The sequence below is a fragment of the Aythya ferina genome (genome assembly GCF_964211825.1).
Source record: "Aythya ferina genome assembly, chromosome: 3".
NCBI lineage: Eukaryota > Metazoa > Chordata > Aves > Anseriformes > Anatidae > Aythya > Aythya ferina.
In genome coordinates, this window is record NC_140298.1 from 52878024 (window position 1) to 52901639 (window position 23616).

General features: G+C 34.9%; 1 protein-coding gene across 18 annotated transcripts in view; it reads right to left on the minus strand.

The window, feature by feature from the left end:
• The window catches only part of SYNE1 (spectrin repeat containing nuclear envelope protein 1), a 307251-nt gene that overhangs the window by 168315 nt on the left and 115320 nt on the right, over positions 1-23616 (minus strand). For 17 of the 18 annotated variants that reach the window (XM_084515528.1, XM_084515529.1, XM_084515530.1 and 14 more), the window contains 18 exons: positions 21761-21948; positions 21529-21652; positions 20394-20560; positions 19036-19189; positions 18111-18739; positions 17547-17726; positions 14812-14962; positions 14312-14470; positions 13388-13570; positions 11506-11607; positions 9911-10114; positions 8714-8921; positions 7826-7938; positions 6994-7199; positions 5726-5881; positions 4163-4454; positions 3330-3502; positions 1336-1645 (listed from right to left, as the gene is read on the minus strand). In XM_084515528.1, coding sequence (XP_084371654.1) covers positions 1336-1645; positions 3330-3502; positions 4163-4454; positions 5726-5881; positions 6994-7199; positions 7826-7938; positions 8714-8921; positions 9911-10114; positions 11506-11607; positions 13388-13570; positions 14312-14470; positions 14812-14962; positions 17547-17726; positions 18111-18739; positions 19036-19189; positions 20394-20560; positions 21529-21652; positions 21761-21948 — 3699 coding nt within the window. The remainder of the gene's footprint in view (positions 1-1335; positions 1646-3329; positions 3503-4162; positions 4455-5725; positions 5882-6993; positions 7200-7825; positions 7939-8713; positions 8922-9910; positions 10115-11505; positions 11608-13387; positions 13571-14311; positions 14471-14811; positions 14963-17546; positions 17727-18110; positions 18740-19035; positions 19190-20393; positions 20561-21528; positions 21653-21760; positions 21949-23616) is intronic. The other variant, XM_084515521.1, reaches the window with a different exon arrangement.

The window sequence follows — 23616 nt, forward strand, 5'->3', positions numbered from 1 at the left end:
AAAATATGTGCATTTAATTTTCTGAAAACAAGATTTCTCTTTCTTTGTTTTCTGCTTAGGGGGGAGGAACTTGATTCTTTGCTTTCTAGGTTAGTTAGAAAAAAAAAAAAAAAAAAAAAGAGAGAGAGAGAGTGCTAGGAATAAAAGAAAAAGAATCACAGAATCACAGAACTGTAGGGGTTGGAAGGGACCTCGAGATATCATCAGGTCCAACCCCCCTGCCAAAGCAGCTTCCTTAGAGCAGGCTGCCCAGGTAGGCATCCAGATGGGCCTTAAATAACTCCAGAGAAGGAGACTCCACAACCTCCCTGGGCAGCCTGTTGCAGTGCTCCATCACCCTCACCATGAAGAAGTTTTTGCACGTTGCTGCTTAATTTCCTGTGTGTCATCTTGTGGCCATTACCCATTGTCCTGTCCCCACAAACCACTGAGAAGAGGTTGGTCAAATCCCTCTGTCTCCCTCCCGCACTTCAGGTATTTATATACATTGATAAGATCCCCTCTCAGTCTTCTCTTCTCCAGGCTGAACAGACCCAGGTCTCTCAGCCTTTCCTCATAGGGAAGATGCTCCAAGCCCTATATCACCTTTGTGCCCCTCCGCTGGACTCTTTCCAGGAGATCCCTGTCTTTTTTGTACCGGAGAGCCTAGTACTGGACACAGTACTCCGGGTGAGGCTTGACCAGAGCAGAGTAGAGGGTGAGGATCACCTCCCTTGCCCTGATGGCCACACTCCTTTTAATACACTTCAGGATCCCGTTGGCACTCTTGGCCACCAGGGCACAGTGCTGGCTCATGGTCAACCTGTCATCTACCAGGACCCCAGGTCCTTCTCCTCAGAGCTCCTCTCCAGCAGGTTGCCCCCCAACCTGTACTGATACTTCGGGTTGTTCCTTCCCAGGTGCAGGACTCCACACTTGCTCTTATTAAATCTCATTTGGTTTCTTCCTGCCCATCTGTACTGCCTGTCCAGGTCTCACTGAATGGCAGCACAGCCTTCTGGTGTGTCAGCCAGAAGAAATAGAAAGTAGAAAATAAATCTGGAAGAATATCAGAAGTACTGTTGTACATATGAAACTTAGAGTAAAATATATGCCCTTCACTTCTAAAAAATCATAACCATACCAGTTTCAATTCCCAACCTTTTGTGTTCTAGTGAATTCTAGTAAATTATGTCCAACTCTTTTGCTGGACTCAGCCATAACAAAAGGCATAACTATTCAAACACAATCAGTCATTCATTCACTATAAAACTATTAAAATCAAAATGTTAGTCTTTTATACAGATGTCCAAACATTTTACTTACTTGAAATGGAAACCTTTGCTTTTTTCTTACCTTGGCTACTGTTGCAATATCATTAAACTGTGTTTTTAGTTCTTCTCGAGCTGCTTCTCCAAAAAAAACATCCTCAGTTTTTTCATGCAGTTCTGCAGCTTTTTCAATGAGTTGCTGTAAATCACCAGAGTGATCCTCTATCTCAGAAACAATAGCTTGGAAGTGGTCCAGCTGAGCAAACTTCTCCTTCAGACCAATCTGTGGTTCTAAAGGCTGCTCCACTTTGTGATTCAATTTCTCTAACCACTGCTCCAGCTGGTTTTTCCTTTCCAGGTATTCATCCCACTGGCTAATGACAGACTCTAGGCAGCTTACATGAAAAGAAACATACACAGTACAGATGAGAACACTCAAAAGGTCTAAAAAAAAAGAGCTTGCATATACCGTAAGTTTTACATTATACAGACATCTTTAATACATCTAGTATTTACTTTTTCCTTCATCTTGTTTTAGTTTTGTGTCAACTTAATCCATGCTATTCTAGAATTTCTGTGTTCTTTAGGCTACTACATATAACCTGATACAACTGATTCCCTAGTACAGGTTACATGAGCTATCTGTCTGTCTCAGAAAGGCACATTTCAGTGTCTAGCAAATCAAAATATAGAGCATTATTGGAGCTCTTTATGACCACAGTAATAAAATGTACAGCATCCTATTAGGTTATTGACAATTAAGAGAGCTCCTGGTAACTTTTTAAAAGAATGAATAAATTATAAATTGTCCATTTTATCATTAAGAATAAATATACCCTTCTGTTATATATTGCTCCTTCTAACAGATCTCCGGGTCTTTCTGGGACTTGGCTTGAGGAATGTAATTCTGATTCCACTGGACTTAGTAGCTGAGTGTGTGGTAAAGATTTTGTTTAAAATGTAATAGTAATATTGTAATGTAATGTTATAGTAATATAAATAATATTTTATGACACAAAGTGGATGAAATTAAAATGAAATCTTAAAGGGTTCCCACCATAATTTTCTACATAGCATTGTATTACAATTTTGGCGTATGTAAGAAAGTGGCATCGCTTCTCATTGAAGAACTCCAATTTTATACCATAGCTCACTGACAACCGATATTTAAGACTCAGATACCCTAATGAAGAGAAAGCTTTGTTTTCATTAGAGAGCTAAGGAATTAAGATCATGAAGAAGGGCCTATTTCTATCCAATAATGACTAGAGTCATTATTGAAAGAGGCAGTGCTTATAAAAACCGTAGATGAAAGCAGCAAGGGAGGGCATGCAGCTAGTATGGATAACAGGATTTAAATGTCAGATGTTGTTAAAAGAAGAAAAGAAAGATGGAATTTGATGAAGAAAAAAATAAATAAATTCTGGACTGTATTAAGAAGGTTGTTATATGAAGTAGAAAATGGTGATATTCTATTCAGAATTAATAAGTTCTCAAATACTGGAAGACATCAGCCCATTTTAAATTATCTTCTATGAAAAATGTAGACAAACGAGCAGTAGTCTGCAATTTATTGAAAAGGAAACATGGATAAAAGTGGCCCAGAAAGAGATGCTGGGGTCCTTCAAATATATTAAAAAGTTCTCACACAGGCAATAACAAAAAACTTTTAATTTCCACTGAAGTTAAGGTAAGAATAAATTAGCTTCATTTTCAGGCAAGGCAAGGAAAAAAAGAGAAAGATAATTGAGGAATCCTCCTAGAGTTTTGTAAGGAAAAGGTATATAAATATTTGAATGAATTTGGATGATTACTACTTCTTCTTAAGTGACCATCTCATATGAAACTTGATTCAGCTGATAGGGTGAAGGTGAACTCTCTGCTTTTTATTTTTTATTTTTTTATTTTATTTTTTTTTTACAGAAGGATGTATTTCTTCAGGTAATTTTGATTCTTTCTGATGATGTATGTAGCTTTTCCCTCAGGTGTGAATGAATGGTCTCTTGTGTGTTGTAAGGTACCTCTTTTGTCATAAGCAAAGATATGAGGGTTTGACCTGTGTTTTCTAGTTAGTTTTACCTCTGCCAATTCACTGATGTGTTGATGATGTCATTCCATACATCCTTCAGTGTTTGTAGCTCTGTATGTATCACCTTTTGTCCTTCCTCATTGCTGCTTCTAAGTGCTTGTTCTCCTTTGCCAATGGCCATGTTCAACTTAACTTCACCATCGCCTTTGAGTAAGAGGATTTCCTGTGAGGCAAAATGAATCAAAATATTAAGTGAAATCCTTTGAGAGATGAAATTCTTCCAGTAAAAGACACCATTTACCCTTGATAACCATCAAGGGTAACCTTGATAACCATGTATGAATTCTTAGGCACCTGGTTTTGTTAGCGTCTGTACCTTGATATGTGCAAGTAACCCAACAGTTTTCCCAAAAGCCATACAGGTATTTCTCTGCATTGGTCCTAAAATATTGCTCACATTGCAGTAGATAATGAATAGGTTAAGCATTGCACAGAAAGACGGCAACATACAGTGGTATCTACACTGATAACCTTCCTAATCTGTCCTGTTCTTGAAGACCTACTCTAACAGATATGTCACAGAGTCTCTCCATGTGAACGATTCCAAGACTTCCCCTCCATTAGGAAGATATATATTTTTTTAAAACCTGAATGCACATTTTCATAGTTGGTTATTCTTCATTAACCATAATACCTTGCCTCTGTCTTCATTACACTTTATCTTATTTCTCACACTGCATCTCCCAATTTGTTAAGATCACTTTAAATTAAATTTTCTCTCCTTAATAACAGTATGAAGAATAAAATATAAAATTATTTCTTTTCCATTGATGTGGCCCTCACACAATGTTAATCAATGTATACTCTCCACTTTAATCTTTACCTGAATTTGTGTCAGTCGTTTCTCTAGTGTGGCTTTGCTACCGACTGTACTCTCTGATGATGCCAGTTTATCCTGAACCTCTTTCACCCATGACCACATGCTCTGCAATGCCTCCTCCAAAGTCAGATGCTCCTGGAGTGCAAGCTGACATGTTCTCAGCTTATCCTTGACTGTTTTGACCATGTTTTGATAATTAGTGAGATGCTGAGAGGCCAGGCGCACTTCCCTTCCTGCACCATGTCCTTCCTCATTTAAAGCCTGTGCCATTTGGGACAGCTTATCAAACGATTCCCTGAAAGAAAAATATTGAGGCTGAAAAATCAGTTTCAAAAAGCATATGACATTGTAACAGCAACTATGAGAAGTCATGAAGGGTGCTGACATAATCATCTACTCCACAAATATTAATGTCTAATTAACAGAAAATCTAGCTGGGAGAGACTGAAAGGAAATATTAGCAGTACGTATCAACTAAGATCATTACTTGTATATAGTGCCATTTCTTGCAGATTTTGATACTCCAAATTATCACACTGGAATCTTTGTGTTACATATTTAAATTAAAAGCTAACTTATTTTCTTTTTGGCTATCAGACATCCAGTTCTTCATGAACTGCTACCTTTTTGTACCTGCCAAAACTTCTGAGGAGTTTATAGCCTTTGACATATAAGAATGCATGATGGAAAAGTCAGGCCATTTGCCCAGCATTAGACACTAACTCTGGGGTTCAGTACAAGGCTCAGTAAAAGGAGTTAAAACTCTGGCCTTATATAGCCTCAGTTAATCTACTACTGGATAACCCTTCCAGATATCCTGTGATTAAAAGGAATTTGTATAGACCAAAATGTCTTGCAACAGTCTCAAGAGGATAGATAGTGACTGTATTTCTTTTTAGCATTCTGTGAGCCTTGAACAGCTGACTACTATTTCTGTTCAATATTCACTGACATAATAAAGATAATAAAAATTGAAAAGCCACAATGTAGTAAAAAAAAAAAACAACAAAAAAAAACACATTACTTTGGCTGGATGTCGATCCACTCACTGAGTCTAAGATCTAGAAATACTTATCAGCCAATTTATTAGTAAATAATGTTAATATTATTTAATATTAATATTAATAATTAATATTATTTAATAAAATAATAATGTTATTTGGTCTCTTTATACAAAGTCAACTCTATAGGAAAATAGAATCTGCTAACCCAGTTAGATCTAGGTGTTGCAGGACGGAAAAAAGAATAAAATTTTATAAATTGATATGATGATATATGATGTTTTTACTATTGCTTTTACTATCAATGATATTTTTCAGGCTTCATTTATTAATGAACTAAGATATACTTTTCTTAATGAGAAATGTGTCTACATCAAATTCTGGTATTGTCTTGAAGTTCAAATTTCCTTAAAACTGGGAATATTTGGACTCAGTCTATTTTTAGAGTATATTGCAACACTTTTGTCTGTCTTTCACAAACACACTTTACCCAAACAGTTCACTTTCAGTATTACTTTAACAGAGGGGAAAATGAGAGTATTTTAGGAAAAGTGTTTCATACTACCTTGAAGTCAGTAACTCTTCCAGGAAGTTTTCCACTTTCTGCACCTCCTTTTTCTTCTCAGGAATAAGCTGTTTGCTCTCTCCTAATGCTTCTGTGCTTATTCTTTCTTCCATGTCATGTAACCACAGGCTGAGTTTCTTGTAGTGATCTTCAAAACTACAGAACAGATAAATATTTACCTAAAAATATTTCTCAGGTGTAGTACAGTTAGCAAAGTTAACTGAGTTAAAATTAACTCAGTTCTTTCAATATCCAAAAGACCAGGAAAACAAAGCTAGGTATAAGTTTCATTCTTGGCAAATAGGAGTTGTACACAAAACATAATTCCACGGTGACTACTAATCTAAAAATATTCAGCAACTCTCTAAAAATGTTCAGCAAAATCATGGGAACTACAGTCAGAAAAGAAGCCCTCAAAATTTAAAGTGGTAGTGCTTTTATTTATTACTAGACTCAATAAAGACAGAGCACAAGAAATGTTTTTCTTCTAAATCCCCAAATCCTCATAATGATATTTTTAAGAGGAAAAAAAATGGGTAGAAATTGATTTTTACTCATTATTGATACATACAATACCTGGAGTGTTGTGCTTTTAATTTGTCTGACAGAACATAAGTGGAATCTGGAGTGTTCAGAACTCAACAAAACAGGCTCTAAGTTCCTATGTTTGCAAGCTTTTTACTTACATGAAGGCACACCAACCCACCTTGCTCTTTTATCATTATTGACACACCAAATTTGCTTTCAATTAGCAACAGTTTGGAATCTAATTATACCTAAAAGCATTTGATTTCCCCAAATTCCAAGGTGTTAATTTAAGAGTGTTTTCTTACTATCTCTTTAGGAAATATGTAAATCTGGAATAGGACAGGACAGGTGCCAGATGTTCAGAAAGCACATACTATCTTCAAATGCCGGGGCAGAACTTGAAAATTCATCATACCTTTTCCTCCCAGGAAAGTGCATTTGAATTACTGAGACCCCAACTTCTGATCTGGGATCACAAGAGCTACACGGTTCTTCCACATATATGATCCTGACACTTAAGCTAATACTCTCAGAGCTGGACCTGCTGTATTATTATTATTATTATTAATTATTAATATTATTAGTAGTAGTAGTAGTAGTAGATTTTAGAAGAGAACCTCATTTTGTCTTAAATATTTCCAAAGAAAAAGAGCAAACAGGACTAGAGTAACTGGAAATCATTTCAAATTGTGTCCTGTACTTCCAGTCTGAACATTTCATGCAGTCTATTTTCAACTTACCTTCCCAGGTGTGAGGCACAAGCTTCCAGGGCCTGCTTATCATTTAGACACTGTTTGAAGAATTCATGGAAGTTCTCATTAGACTTTGCTATTTGCTCCTGAATATGGATCACAACTGGTTTGGGTAAGCAAGAATACAAACTTTCTCCTTCCTTGCATGCAGCATCTAACTTGTTTCGTCCCTCAATAATAGAATCCATCACAACCTGTGTGATGAAAGAATACAGTTTAAACATGTAAGATTTGATAAAGATAAGCAATATTTATGTTAGAAGATGAGAACCATGTCAAGAAATTGAACAAAATCCAATGGATAGTTCAAATAAATTTATAAGTGATGCTATAATTCACAGAGCTTGATTTTCCTATCTGTCCCCAAGACAGCCCTGTTTTTCTCTGGATAGTTTAGTGATGTCCGAAAGATGTTAGACATTTCAGTAATTATGGTTGCTTGCACTAGCTGTCTGCTCTGTTTGTGCTCTGTCCCAGCAATAGACAAGATTTGATACATCTATGTAAATCTGAAGGACTGACTAACCGTAAAATGGGAAGGGACGGGGAGGGAAAGGGATTAAAAATCAGAAAAGAAATAAAAAGTTCAGATACATCAACCTCTCAATCTTCCAGAAAGTAAACTCTGATATTTCAGAACAGTGAATGTAAATTTTATTTCCTTTACAGTACAAGTAGCTTTGTTGAACTAGTCTTACATTGCCTTATTGGAAACAAAATCGTATGCATGATAGGTTCTACAAATTATTTTAGAGATATAATTTGATACATGTAGTTGTACTGTCAATTACTATTTTATTTATTTATTTATTTACTATACCTGCAAATCATGTAGCTTTGCCTCTATAGCTTTGCTGTCTCCAGACCTGTCAGATGATGCTTTTACTGCAGCCTTCACATCAGAAAACCATTCCTGGAATTCTTGCATAGAATCTTATTTGATAAAAAAAATATATATAGAGAAGAGAATATATATATATATATATATATTTAAGAAGCAGCATTAAGCACAATACTGTGTAGCTGTCTGCCACACTTATTTATCCTTTATCCTTCAGGAACCATGTGTTCAGGAACCAATAGTTAACAGGATTAACCTCACTGTTTTTATTGACACTGGGTGATGAGATTCATTTCCCCAAAAGTCAGATGTTTACAAGCAAACATCCAAATTTCAAGAGTCATACTAGGTTCCCCTTTATAGTCAATGGAAAGACAGACACTTCCAGGCTACTATGTATCCCAATTTGATGTTAGATAAACATCTAGCTTAACATCTAAGATTAAAAAATGCATACTTCTCTCCAGTTATTTACCAGAGAAACCAGGAACTACTCCAAATGAGTACTTTTTCGTTATAAAGATTTCCATATGGTTAAATACTTCTCTGAATAACAAATACACAAAGTGTATTTATGCATTAGAGATGTATACTAAGGAAGAATCTGTGAGAATATGAGGCAGTAACATAGAAGTTGAAGAAAGGTGAGTTGCCATTTACGTATTTTACATGTCTAAATTTGAATTCTGTTTTTGCAAAATGCATTGTTTCATAGCAGATGGTAAATGACCATTTGCTAACTTTCTGAAAGGCTCCATACAAAAATAAAGTTGTAATTGCAAGTGACATCACTGGAAACTCTGGCAGCCTCCAGAATGATTCATGGCTGTGGGCTAACGGTTCATATTAACAAGCCTGAAAACTCACAGAGGAAATGTTTTTCCAAGGACTCTTGCAAGCTGGCCTGTGTTCTGGAACAGAGCTGAATCACAGCCTCATATTTCTTTATTAATGAAGTGACAGTGCCACCAAGAGTTTCCAGCTCTACAGAATGGTACTTGCGACACAGTCTATTGAGGTTCTCACGCGCTGAATCAATGCTGCCCTGCTGAAGCTGTAGGTCTTTTTGTGTTTCCTGAAAATGAAGTTATAACATAAATATGACATTTTTAAATAAACAAAAGAGCCCTGTATTTTCTCAAGCATTTCTGCTCCTCCCACATATTCCTTTATTCTGCGGTCTATTGCAAGTCTAGACACAATCAAGGGAAGAAGTATGGATCTGATTATTAGTATAATAATAATATCTGATTATTAGTATAATCCAGAAGCAGATCTGGATCATGCTTCCTGAACTTGCCAAGTGAAATGAATTCTTGAAACTAAAGATCCAGCAAATATATACAAAATTTACTGTTTATTATTGTTTAACTTTTTTTTTTTTTTTTTTTTTTTTTTTTTAATCAAAACATATTGAATTACAATAATTGTTTTCAGAAAAGTCTGAAATTACATGTGAGATGCACTATGACACTGGTATTTACTGGGACTTCTGAATGAAATGGAGTTTTCATTTGACTAGAGAGGAATACCTATAACCAAATTAAATTTGAATTAGCTGGTATATCAGCATTAACATGTGATCACAATGAAAAAAGATTTCCATATTGTTTGTCCTGTTATGATGTACATAATTGTATGCAATCAAGAGAACTCTAGCATCTAGACAAAAGAATTGTTATATATGAGGACTGAAGAGTATTTCTGAGGTAGAAGCTTGTGTTAAATTCAGTTCAGCCCAGAGTCTTTTTGGTGAGTTATATGTTCATAACTTACTCCACAAGGAATTGAATGGACTTTTAAACATAACCAGTTCTCATCACATCAAGGACCATGTTATTCATTATAATTTTCTGAAAGTTTTGCATAAAGTTAATAGTTTTTTAGAACCTCTATTCATTGGTGCAACTTTTGAAGAGTATCAGTATTTTCTGATATTCTAGTAGCTCTGCAGGAGATGTATAATACTTAACTGTTGTTGTACCTAGGTAGCGAAAACTGTGACAGTAAAAACAGAAGTTTGCTGCATTAAAAAGAAATATATTCATTTTCTTCAACACTGACCTTCACTTTATTCAGAGCTTCAGAATCCAGGTTATGTGCACAGCTTAAAAGTGTATCTTCCACTTTTGTTAACCAGTCTGTTGTCTGATCAATAAAATTCTGTAACTGCATCTTCTGAGTACTGAAATCTTTTAGTGTCTCTTTTGCCGTCTCAGACATTTCTTTGGCATGTTCCAGCTTTTGCCTTAAATCTAATTCTATAAACTAAAAGAAAAATGTTAACTTTAAAAATACTTAAATAAAACATTTATAATGAGAACTGGAAATGTATTGAAAAAATGTAAGGTAGGAAAGTTATACACATTAAAAATTTGCTCCATGACTAAGTATGCTTTCATGAATAAAAAAATATCAGCCATTCAGGATCAAATCTTAGATATACAGTAATCCAAAGAAGGAATACTAACTTCTTGAAAGCTAGAATGCAAAATGTTATTATCCACTTCTGATAAATTAAACAGCCGATCTTTTACTATTTCTATTTCTATTTCTATTTCTATTTCTATTTCTATTTCTATTTCTATTTCTATTTCTATTTCTATTTCTATTTCTATTTCATTTCTATTTCTATTTCTAATTTCTATTATTTCTATTTCTATTTATTTCTAATTTTATTTTACTATTATATATTATATTTAATTGTTTGCCATATATATATATATATACAACATCACCTAATTACTACTAGCTCTATACAATAAATATTGGTGATATGGGTGAGAAGTAAGAGTACTGAGAATCCCACTGTAAAGCAGATTGAAGAAAACACACACAAAAAAATGTTTAATCACAGCATTATATGAAATTATAGTAGATGCTAGTTGTACACATTTTACTAATAAAAGTTAAATCAAACAACTTATGACAGGACAATATCTACCACAGTTTTACTGTGGATATGGTGTACATTTTTATCATGTTTATCATATTCAGTATTTGGAAATAGGTGTCTGTTGGTCAGTAGGGATATACTGCAACATAATATGCTCTAGGTTTTACACTTTAAGTGAATAGATATTAAACTTATTATAAAATAAATTTAATAAATTTAATTTCATAATAAATTAAACACGATGTTTTATTCTCTCACATAAAGGAAACAATTTCTGAGAACATAAGCATTACTACATAGCTTGCGCATCTTGATAATATAGGGTTCTTGATCAGTATCTGATTAGTAATTTAGGCTTATGTTTACAGTCAGTGCAAAATGTGGACAAGACCTGAATGTTAGATTAAATTCAGTTAAAATCTGATACCTGTGCTTGAAATAACTATCTACTGAGATACTTCCTTGCTGTGGAAATCACAGAAGTCAGACTATCTTTTAAAATTTCTGACATGTTGAAAACAGATAACCTCACATATCAATTTCCTTTTGAATTCCAACTTCAAAAATATTCATATTTTTGCTTTTGCATCTCTCCTAGATTATAAAAAAAAGTGTGAAACTAACCAACAACAACAGTTCAAGAGCTTATCTTCAGTGCTCCTATTTTATCATTATCTAGTAACAGTTCAGGACACTAATTTGAGACTACTAAAGAACACTTATAGTTAAGCATAGTCTGTGATTAACAGTATCTTTATTTTACCTGAAGATCTGCAGGAGGCTCTTGACTATGAGTCACGTCTTTGAGCTCTAAAATTTTAGAGCTGAGCTGCTCCAGCTTCTGTTCTTTATCCTTGACTTGAGACTGTAGAAGAGATGTAGTCAAAGTTTCATACCAAACTACAAGAAGGTTTTAGAGCTTGGAAAGGATGCTCCATCAGTCGGAAAAATGAACAATATAATGAGGTTTAGCAACTAGCAGCAAGCACAGTTCTGTTAGTTTCCTTCTCTAAAGCTCTCCCATTTCTTTTCCTTTATTAGAATCGGATCAGATTTTTTTCCCTCCATTTAAATAACCAGACATATTTTTAGCATTTAAAAATACAACAGCTTTAGTTTCCTAAAAGTGGCTGAATAAAGATTGGAATGTCATTGTTTATTTGACTGGAAAAATCTACTGTGGTTGTTAGCTTCCACTAAGTAGCATGCAGAGCATAATAGATGTACTCTGTTTTTTATTACAAGGAAATGAGACCTCAGAACAAAAATAGACAGAACTAAAAGTCACACTCAAAATGGAATTAAAAATGTTGTTATATATACACTGACACGTCAGGACCTTATATTTATTGCAGTCATAGATATCCACATTATAAATAAATATTCTGTTTATTTTAAAAGCAACAGAAATATAAAAGAGAAAAATATAATCTGTATAATTGTAGTTTTGAAGTACTAAGTAAGAAATTAGTGTTTGTGCCATGTTACCCAAACTTTCATTCAAAAAATTCAAAGGCCACTCCAGTTAAATGATTGGACTGCGGATTTCAGGATTAAACAGCTACGCTTAACTTCAGCACCATTCATGAATGGTAGAAATTCAGGTGGCTTTAGAAGAATCCTCAAGGGGATGTTCTAGGAGCATATAATATTAGCTAATATGAGCTAATTGAGAAAGAGACCAGTGTTATGAACAATATATGAGATTTTTCTGTCCATGTGAAATGTGTCAGTGAACTGCATTTCCTTTGCAAAAGACAGTACAAAAAAGTATTATGAACAATGCATTCTGTGACTGCAGATGTATTCACAGCCCTCATGCTTTCTGTTGTTCTGGCTCTCTTTGAGTCAGGTGGTTTGGGTGTTGGCTGCTGTTACTCCAAAGAAGTTTAAATAGTAATGAAGTTAGGTGGTTTGACTGTCATGGTTGTCACAAAGACATTAGATAGAGTTTGTCCTCAGCAAAATACTGAATTAGTACCATTTCATCTTCTATTGTACTTGTATATGTACACTGTACATCTTTGTAAGGACATTAGTTATTTCAAATGAAGTAGAATATAACTCATTCTATGGTTGACCTGCTGTACATTTTAAACCAGTGGTGGCAGAATGCTTCCTGAACACTGATTATATTCCGAAATCTGTTTAACACTATTCAGAAAAGAAAGAGAGCATGTTACTGAACTTGTTATAACCTGACATTAAAATTTGCATTACAGTCCACCATAACTTTATTACTATAGTGGCTGGAGACTCTATCTTTTGAGCTGAGATTTTAGAAGTTGCTCATTGCTTAACTGCAGGTGATGTCTAAAATTTCCATGAGCTTCTACTGGACCATCTCTCAGTCCAATATCCAAATTTTTGAAATTTTTGTCCTTGCAAGAACACAGGGTCACGTACTGCTAGAGTCAAAATGACTATGACATTTAGATGGAGTAAGCGCTGTGCCATTCTTGTTTCTGTCAGAAGCAGACAGCTTCAATACTAGACTGAAGTGTCTATGCTAGCCGCTGCATTTGTGATACCATTGCTTGTGCAGGGGACACAGTGGTCTAAAGCAGTGCAGGTTTATCTATGTGCCTTATATCACTAGAGATTTTCGCCCAAAACATTTTTATTAACAATTTATGCGTAAGCACCTGGAAGTCTTTCAGGATGACCTCCATTCTCTGACTGTTACTCAAGTTGCCGATGTCTTCATTCAGTTGAGAAATACATTTATTGCACCATCCATCCATTTCTTTTCCAATTTTCAGGATGTCATCCCATAAAGACACACTTACACTCAGCTGGTCTATGTTGCCTTCAATCCTTTCTGACACCTTTTAAGAAAGGAGAACACATAAATACATTCAAAAATTATTTTTAGATTCCTTTTAGATTTTGAAGCCAATTTTAAGGCAAATAATTAGCCTTCGCAAAATAATTATCCTCTTAGAGTTATGCCAAAGTTCTAAAATCTAATTTGAATTTAGTTTCCTAGATGATAAAATAAACAAAAATCATATGTTACTATTTCTAAAAAGCTGTATGTGTTCTGTTTGTTTGTTTGTTTTTACTGGGAAATCATTTCAGGTTCAAATAAAATTTGTTATTAAAAACAGCTACATTTACCTTTCTTATGTGATAAAAGAATTTGCTATCAAAGCAGTATAAATATGAAAATTAAAAAATACTAGTTTCTATATTATGTTTCTCCGCTATAATGTCTCTCCCAATGTATTCACATCTTTAATGGTGTAACTTAATATAATATAATTTACTGCTTTATTTATTTAGTAAAACTTACAGTCATGAAGTAATACTGGCACACATTAGGCAAGAATCCAATTCAAATTTATATTTTGAGTAGGTCTATAACAGTTACATTCATACATTGTTATAAGATTTTTTAAGTGTAGCAAATGAATGTCATTGCTGTGCACTATCCCTATGATATCATATTAAATATCATATATTTTAGAGTAAACTTTACAAAAAACTGCATATTCTAAGGACATACTAGTACTTTAACCTTTGCTCAATTAAAAACTGTATTTTGTGTAAAAACACCAGATTCTTACATCTAGCCATTTGTCCACCATAGAGTTCATATCTGTTTTCACCACAGTGCAGTCGCAGTTATGAATTCTTTTCAATTCTGCTAACAAATGTTTTCCTTTATTGGTGAAAGTATCCAGATCTTTTTGTTTATCACTCAGGTTGTTCTTGGCTGCTTCATGCTGTGGACATAAATATTTGCTTGTTTAATGAAGACTCAAAGAAAAAAAAAATAACCCATTTTTTCGGGCACTCATCTCTAGGCCAGTGGTGTATACGTGTATTATTCATTTGAAAATTTATTCATTAGATCCTAAATCTAAAAAAAAAAAAAAAAAGGAAGAAAGGACTATGTTCTTTCCTCACCAGAATCAGAAGAACTTAAATCTTGAATGTCAGTGTGTCAAGATTCGACAGTAAATTCAAGGAACTTGAAAGACAGCCTAATGGCACATGTCAAACAGAAAATCCTGATGAAATCAAAGATCATTTAAATCCCTCAAATGAAAATATATGTAATTACCTTCAATAAAGTTCTCTTGACATCTTCATGATCCTTCCAAATAGATTTGATCACGGAAGCACTGTCAGCACTGTCTATGACTTTCATTACTGTTGACCTCAAGCTCTGATATTCTTTCATCAGATCAATAAGAATACAGGACTGCTCCTTTCTGTAATGGTAAAAGTCTGTGTTAGTGTAATTCACGTTTATGTTTATGATGGAAAGTGAATGTAGTATAACAATTCAGCATGAAGGAATCAGAATGCAGTCCTAAACATATTTTGGGCAGTCAAGGAAATATATTTAGCTTTCACAAATCACCGGGGCTCCATACATCACCAAGCACCTCACTGAAGAGGCAGTATATCAGTCACCACCTCATCCATATCATATTGTAAAGCAAAAGACTTGAGCAAAAGAAACACTAAAACTGGAATTCAAGTTTCTCACTTCCTAAGTTTAGCATCTTACTAACAAGAAACCACATTGTAATAATGTTGAGAATTGCAATTAATTTTTTAACCTCTTCCTTTAACATGGAGTATTTTTTGGATAAGAAGCAGAAGTAACAGCTAAAGCTGTTGCAAGATAAGTCTAACTATTCTGTTCTCCAATTATCAGATGCAACCCTTTGTGTTTAAAACATTATATTCAACTCACCTGCCATTGTATCATTGTATTGATAATATAACTATAAATAGTTATAAATATAAATAAATAACCTGATGCTAAGAAAGGTGTTTTTGTTTTGTTTTGTTTTGTTTTTATTTTTGTTTTTCCCCTTTCTAGAAAAGCCTACTTCTGTTCAGGCAATAGACAGAAAGAAAGAATATATCCAATCTATTCTTGGTGTTTATGCTGAAGAAAGAGAGGTGAGATCTTGGATACATTTAATTGTAGAATAGTGTTTACCAATGAAAGGAATTTGGGAAATATGACACTGCAAAGACATGCAATTGCTTTAAGACCTGGACCTTTTCTGAATGTTCCAAAACACTCTCCAAAAATAGTCATGTTTAGGAGGGTTTAAAATTGTGCTTATATGAAAGAGAAAACTGTTCAAAATAAATCAGGAAAAAAATATATATATATATATATAAATATATACAAATATATTTATAATATATTTTTATATATATTTTAAAAATAGTAAATTAATAAAATAAATTAGTAAAAATAAATCAGTAAAATAAATTAATAAAAATAAATATTTTTACTTTAGAAGGCAACCATGAGGTATGTCATAGTTTTGGCTGGGACAAAGTTAATTTTCTTTGTAGAGACACATATAATGTTATGTTTGGGATTTTTGATGAGAATAATACTGATAATACACTGCTGTTTTAGTTGCCGCAGGGCAGTGCTCACACACAGCCAAGGAATATTCTTCTCTTTGTACTGTCTGCAGTGTACTGCCAGCAGGAAGCGGGGGGTGCACCAGGAGCTGGGAGGGGACACAGCCAGGACAGCTGGCCTGGGCTGGCCAGGGAAATATTCCACACCACGCAGTGTCATGTTCAGGAATAAAAAGCTGGGGTAAAGAAGGAGGAAGGGGGGATGTTTGGAGTGATGGTGTTTTTCTTCCCAAGAAACCATTAGAGGTTGTGAGCCCCAATCTCCTGGAAGTGGCTGAACTGCTGAGTTCCAGTGGCAGCCTGCTGATGAGAAGTAGCTAATGGATTCCTTGCTTTGCATTTCTTCTACACCCGATTTTTGCTTTACCTGGTAAACTCTCTGTATCTCAACCCATGAGTTCTTGCACATTTACCTTTCCAATTATTTCCTCCATCCCATCTGGGGAGAGTGAGTGAGAGTCTAGGTGGTTCTTGCCTGCCTGCTGGGTTTAAACCATATCAGGGTACCTGAGTATTTTCCAGTTTTAGGTATAAAGATACACCTACTGCATGTGACAACTGCACAACTGATTTACCCTCAATAACGCATCTGTCAGAGGCAGCTATTTTAATAATACATGTTCTTCACTGCCAAAGTGGTGCTATCTAGTTTTTGGCACATCAGTACAGAAGTTACTTGGTTTACTATTATTAAGGACTTCTACAGATAAGAAAAATGGGTTGTACCAACATGCAACATGAAATACAAATTAGTGGCAGTGCTAAAGAAAAAGAAGTGGTAAAGATATTTTTAACAAAACCATTGATTTCATTGACTTAGTTCAAGTTTATATATCTCCTAAAAATGCACTAGAAAAATAGACTGAATTCAGCTGGGAAAAAAATACAAGCAAAAATGTAATCCGTGTAGTTGTACAGTTGTTTTTTTTTTGCAGAAGGGATATAAGACAGGGATGGATATTTACAAATATATGTATCATTGCAATCAAGAAAAAAGGAACAATAGCAGCCAGTAAATCAAATCAAATTTGGGGATCACCAAACTGCATCTTTCCATTTAAGTATTAGTCAGGCTTGGAACTGTTCTGCTTCTGCCCTTAGACAAAAATCATTCACTGAGGATGATGTAGTATTAAATGTATCTAGCACTTAATTTTAATATACAAATTTTAAAAAGAACATTTGAAGAAGTTTTCTTTAAATATAAGAAAAGGCAGCTAAAACAAAGAAAATGTTAAGACAAGTTTAATTAGATTCTTTATTTCTGTAGTTTCTTTCTTTCTTTATCAACTTTCATTGATATATGTAATATATCAATATTACATTATATATATAAATATATAAATATGTATTGTATTTAATAATACACTTACACTGATAAACGTAAGATCTACTTACTTTTCATTTATAACTTTCTCAGTATCCTCCCACAGAGATTCTAAGTGGTTAATCTCTTTGTCGATTTCAGAAGCAAGTGTTATATCTTTTTGGGCTATTTGCTTTGCTTTGTCCATGAGCCATTGGAGTTCATGCTGGTGAGAACTCAATTCTTCATCCAACTGGTTAAAGACCCTCAATCTGCAAGTTAAAAGTCAGGTTACAAATTTACTTATCCTCCTTTTCATGTAAGGGAAACCTATGCTATATGGTATTTCTGATAACTGTTGGGAGTTTGGCTTCATTTGAACAAAATAATTTTCTGTGACAAAGACTTTCTTCTCTGTTCTTTCAGTATAAAAGGTTTGAGAGACATGTTAAAAGTTCTGCTCATGTTTTCCCTCCACCCAAACATCTCACTTCCAAAATTTGACTAAATAGATATATGGATTCACATGCCTTGCAAAATGGCAAGTAATAAGACACCCAGGCAGAAAATTCGCATGTGCCTCCAACTCATAAAAAAATCTAGGGACTGCAAGCAAATGAAGAGATGCCAATCTCAAACATTTATACTGTTTTTACCTTTGCTGGAGGGCTTGCAACGTTGCTTCTCGTAGGCCCTCCTTGTCAGCCTTTTCCTCAGTATCTTCAATACTCTTCAGCAGCTGTTCTTTATGTTCCATGAAGGATCTTCTCAAGGTTGCAAGTGCTTCTGCCTCACTCTGTTTTGTTCCCAGCAGATTTTGAACTGCCTCCAGTTCTAAGCACAGATTATCCACCACAGCCCTACATGAAGTCCTCTGCTCAGAATTCCCATGTTTCAGATGATATTGGGCCTTAGTAAGTGAACCATCCAAACTGACAGCAACAGTTTCCAATTTGTTAAGAGACTGAATAACATCATGGAGTTCCTTCTCCAACAACTCTGACTTAGCTTTATCCATATTTCCAGTTTTCTCCACTGTCTGCCTGAGCTGGTGGAGTACTCCTGATGAAGCACTATGGAGCCCCAGGAATACCTGCAGCTGATCCAGAGCCTCTTGTCTTTGGCTAGTTATTTGACTTGCCTCCTGGAAGATCTGAAAGCAATCTTCAGTCTTTCCTTGCAATGTCTGCTGGTCCTCTGGACAGCTGAAAGAACATAATTTATCTAAATGTTCCTTCAGACTTCGGAATTGCTGCTTCTTACTTTCAATTTCCATTAAGTGGTTCTATTGGAAAGAAAGAAAATATGAGAGCTGGGTTTCCTTTTCCAACCAGAAGTTCAGAAAACATTGTAGTATTAAACTTAGGATTAAAACAAGTACTATTGAGGTGATTTTAGTAAGAACAGTTTGGTGTTACAGTTTTGTTTAAGGCTGGTCAAATGATTGAAATGTGTATGTGGCTGCAACAGAGTATTAATTTTCAAGCACAAGTAAACGACCTCCTGCTAGTTTTAGATGAGTATTTATCAGAATACACTGCACAATATGTCAGCCTTTACTTTTTACATCCAAAAGTTTACCTTATTTTGAGATGCAGCCAGTACTTGATCAGCTGTGTTTATCTCTGAAGTGGCTTGTAGTTCAGCAAGAAACTGCTTAATCCAATCTGAAAAACTAAGTAGGAGCTCATCAAACTGTCCATGCTCAGCAACAAGAGATTGAAGGAGGTTGATCCTATAGGATGTCAAATGTAAATATGAATGCAGTTGACCTAAATTAATCATTTCCCATATTCAAAACCATAGCTGACTGGACAGAATTAAAATCACTGCCAGGTAGAAGGAAAGAAGGAAATGTAGATCTATGTTACAAAAGCAATGACTACTGTGCTGATTACTTAACTGGGAAGCACTACCTGAAAGTATAAATCAGGTCTTCCTTTATTCTACCATCCTGTTCATATCAACTGTTAGAAGTCCCCCAAGCCACCAAGGTATGGTTTCTTCAACTTTTCTTCATAGTGGCAGACCCAACAAAGAGAATGATATTGAAGCTAACTTTAAGTTCTGTTTATCCTATCTGCAACACTGCATGTGAGGTAAATGTCTTATAAATGTAGGCAGAGGATGAGTAGCTGAATGTTCAACTTTCGCTGAAGTGGGGCTGGAGTCAGAGGAACACAATTCAAAGAAAGAACATGTCTAGAGGAGTATTCAGCATGTAGCAGACCTCAGTTTCTAAACCCTTGCTTTAAAAAAGGCCTCACCATTCATCCATTGCAAGACTTCCCTTTGAAATTTCTCTATGTGATTTTCAACATGAAAATTTATGAAGAAGCCTGTTATATTGTAAAATAATTGTATTGATAAAGAACCTAAAAAAAATATTGTCATTGACCAGGGTCTATTATTTAAGACATTTTACAAATAGCAAAATATGTACATTCATCACCAAAACAAATGAAATCTAAACAATACCATATGACATGGTTTTGAAAAGGAGGCAATGTTCCTGAGTCTGATATTAGCCAGTAGCCCAACAATTAAGCCCAAGGTGGGTTTAAAAAGACATCTTTTCACAAGGTAAAGCATATAACTGAAGAAATGAAAAGCAGATATTACAGATTCCGGAAGTAATTTAGGAAGTCACTTGAGAACATGTAATTGAGGAAACAAAATACTATCTCCATTTCTGGCACCATACTCCTTGCAATAAACATCTTCTATCAAAGAAACAGGGGAGTTTATCCCAAAAAGGCAACATGATAAATCTGTAGGATTCCCCACATCCCTTTCCTAGGAGCACAGTGTACAAAGTGACCCTTAAATCTTTGTTTTCCTAATGATAATACTGTAAAACTAGGTTTCAGGACTGGGATTCCTAACTGAGGTATTGGTTACTCTCATTCAACATACAAAAAACATTCTGAGGCACAAACCTTCTATCGACAGTTTGTGGTAAAGCTTTCCACCTTTCATCCAGCTCTTTAAATTTATCTTTTATTGCTTTCACACACTCTTTGGAAGCTGTTGGGAACAGTGACTCATTTAACTGTAACAGGCTCGCATAGACTGAAGCATGAGGCTCAAAATCTGCTCTCAAATCCTGAGAAAACAATGGAATGTGCAGAATTTAGATTAAATATGGCATCATATTATGTCAAATAACAATAAATCATAAAAAAAAAAAAATCAACTAAGGCTTTCTAATAAAACCACTGTGAAACAAGTGAATGAGCTCCAAATACTTGGAGGAACTGAGATCCATTAGGACACAAAGGTATTCAATATCTCTCAGATAGCTAAAGCTGCCTCTGTATTTCAAGAAGGATTCATCAAAAACTGTTTTCCTTTCTCTCTCTTAGGACAAAGTGTGACCTTTCCATATAGCTCTACTGTCTGATAAAAATTACTAAAATCAAGAGTAAATTTTGCAACATATTTTCTGTGCAGCATCAGAATTATGAGGAAATATTGGCCCAAACAAAGAAACAAAATAGTAATTTTCCTTCCCTTCATTCATTTAAAAGTCAAATTATGGATTGATTGGTGTCATGGAGTGTGTAAAGGATGCTACATCTGTCCAACTGCTCCCTGTTAATCTAAAAACAAATGCCAGGAAAAATACATGTATATGTTAGAATAGGATGAAAATCTTGCACTTAAAAAAGCAAAAGGAAATCAGACTTGTGAATTCTACATCCCTGAATATTTTGCTGTCACACCAACATTCTTCATATGAGAAAAGGAAAGTAACATTGATTAATAAAGGAATTTCTCTAGAGTAAAGATCCTCTGGCAAGCAGACCAATGATAAATATATAGGATATGCCAGGACATATTTTCTTCTTGAGCAGACATTCTATATTTTCAAACAACTTTTTTTCCTGACTTTTTTTTTTTTTTTGATAAAACAAGAAAAAAATAGGAATATTTCCCTAAAACATTTCCGAAGTCCAGAATCAAGTGACTTTTCAGATGACAATTGAGCAAGCACATCCTTTAGATGATACAGAAACAAACTAGGATATGTAGGGGAATGATCTTGGGAATGATCTTTCAGATGAAACATACCTGCAGAGATTGCAGTTCACCTGCCACCTTAACTCTGTCAGCAGAAACATACTGCTCTGAAGGCCTGGCTGCAGCTTCACACCCCTCCAGCCAGGCCAGGAAAGAAGAGAGCTCTTTCTCCTGCCTAAGAAAATCACAACATAGTGATCAATTCATGTCTTCCCCATCATATCATGGACTGACTGTAGAAAGATCTCTGCACCCATCATAACAGACATAGGAGCTTACTCACTTCTGCCACCGAGCCAGGAGAGTCTCCAGTAAGATCTGTTTCTCTTTAGCATTTTCTAGCACCTTTTCATAGTTTTGCTGTAACACTGTAACTTCCTGAGCAGTTTTTTCTTTGTTGGCTACCTTTCGGGCACATGCTGAGAGAGAGGCCAGAGTGTTGCCCAGTTTTTCCACAGTATGACAAAGGTCCTAATGAACATGTAAAAGAAAGAGAAGTTGTATACGTTAATAGCAAAACTACAGTAACAAAGGTGGGAAAAAAAATAAATCTATACTTCCACCAGGAGTTTGAAGCAATGCCATACCCCCCAGATCATGAAGCTACTGTATAAATTAAGCTTCTCTCACATCTATCCTAGATACTTGGGTCCAAGTATATCAATCACCACTAGCTTACAGTGGGAAAAGACTTTCCTAAGTCTTAAAGTGTTAAAGTAGAGTTTAAGTGTTAAAGTAAAAAAAACAGTCATAAATGAAACAGTCAGATCTTCTGAACTGGCACACTACACAGCATGATCGTGTAGGACAATGATCCAAATTCCAAAGAAAACATTTGCTTTAACTTATGCAGATACAGTAACAACAAAGGCTCCTGCCAGCCTGTGAAGACTGCCACAACCCATGTCATTACAAGGGAGAAATAGGCAACAGTTACAGTAAGCTCCTGTCAGCGTTAACCATAGCTGACTCCTGTCAGCGCCTTTTCATAGAAATGGCATCCAATGTTGACTAGACTTTCCAGTGTTGCCATTACTAAAGGGCTGGGAAACTTCTTCCCTTGAAAACAAATCAAAAGTGGTAAAATGAGCTAGAAAAGCACAAAATAAAATACATTTAATACCACTGAACTTCCAATTTACAGGTGTGCAATAATAACAGTTATGGTTATAATGACCATAATGGAATAAATCATATATAGGATAAATACGTATTATACAGCACTGCTGCTATTTAAACTAAATAATAATAATAATAATTAATTTCACATTAAGATATTGGATCAACATGATCCTGTGGACAGGACAGGAATACAACAGTATACTCAGTATATTCATAATGTTTAAAAGCCAGTAACAATAATGATTACATATGTTGTCTGAATGAATTTTCTATATGCTAGTTCTTTTTCCTGAACAAATATCAAGCTTTTTTTTGAAGTGCTTCGGCTAAGATCTTCCTTGCATAGAGACTTTGCAATTAGTTACCACTAAATTCAAAAGGAAATTACATGTATTCTTCTGCAATATACAACTAAGCATTTTTACAAAGTTTTCTCAGAAAGGAAGACAATGACTATCATGGAAAAACATTATGTACTTATAGACACAGAAAAAAATGCTGCATACACCAAGTTCACTGAGATTTGGGCTTATCTGTAGTCTGAATACCAGTCCAACTTTCCCTTTCCTTTTGCAATGGGCAGAACCAAATGTTGAAACACTCATGGGCACCAAAAAAAAAAAAAAAATTGTCTGCTGAAAAGCTCTGTTCAGTCTGTGCACAGCCCAAGAAAAAGTGCTTCCAGGAAGATCCACTTCTATTTATTTATTTATTTGGTTGTTTATTTATTTCAATCACAAACCTCTCTATTCCAAAACCTAAGTTTCATAAAAATCCTTGAGGAACAATAGAACAACACCTACCAGACTTGTTTCTTCTATTGAAATATTCATATGGCATATGAAATTAAAAGCTAAAACCTGAAGGCCCAATTAATACTTTTGGTGGTCTTTTTTCTAGAGGAGGGAGAAAGCCATCCAAGCCTGTCTGAAATGGTGAGAGGAAGTAGCAGAGGAAAGCTGCTGCTTCTCCGGGGCTGCCCACCCCAAGAGACTGCTGCTGCCTCCTCGTGTTTCC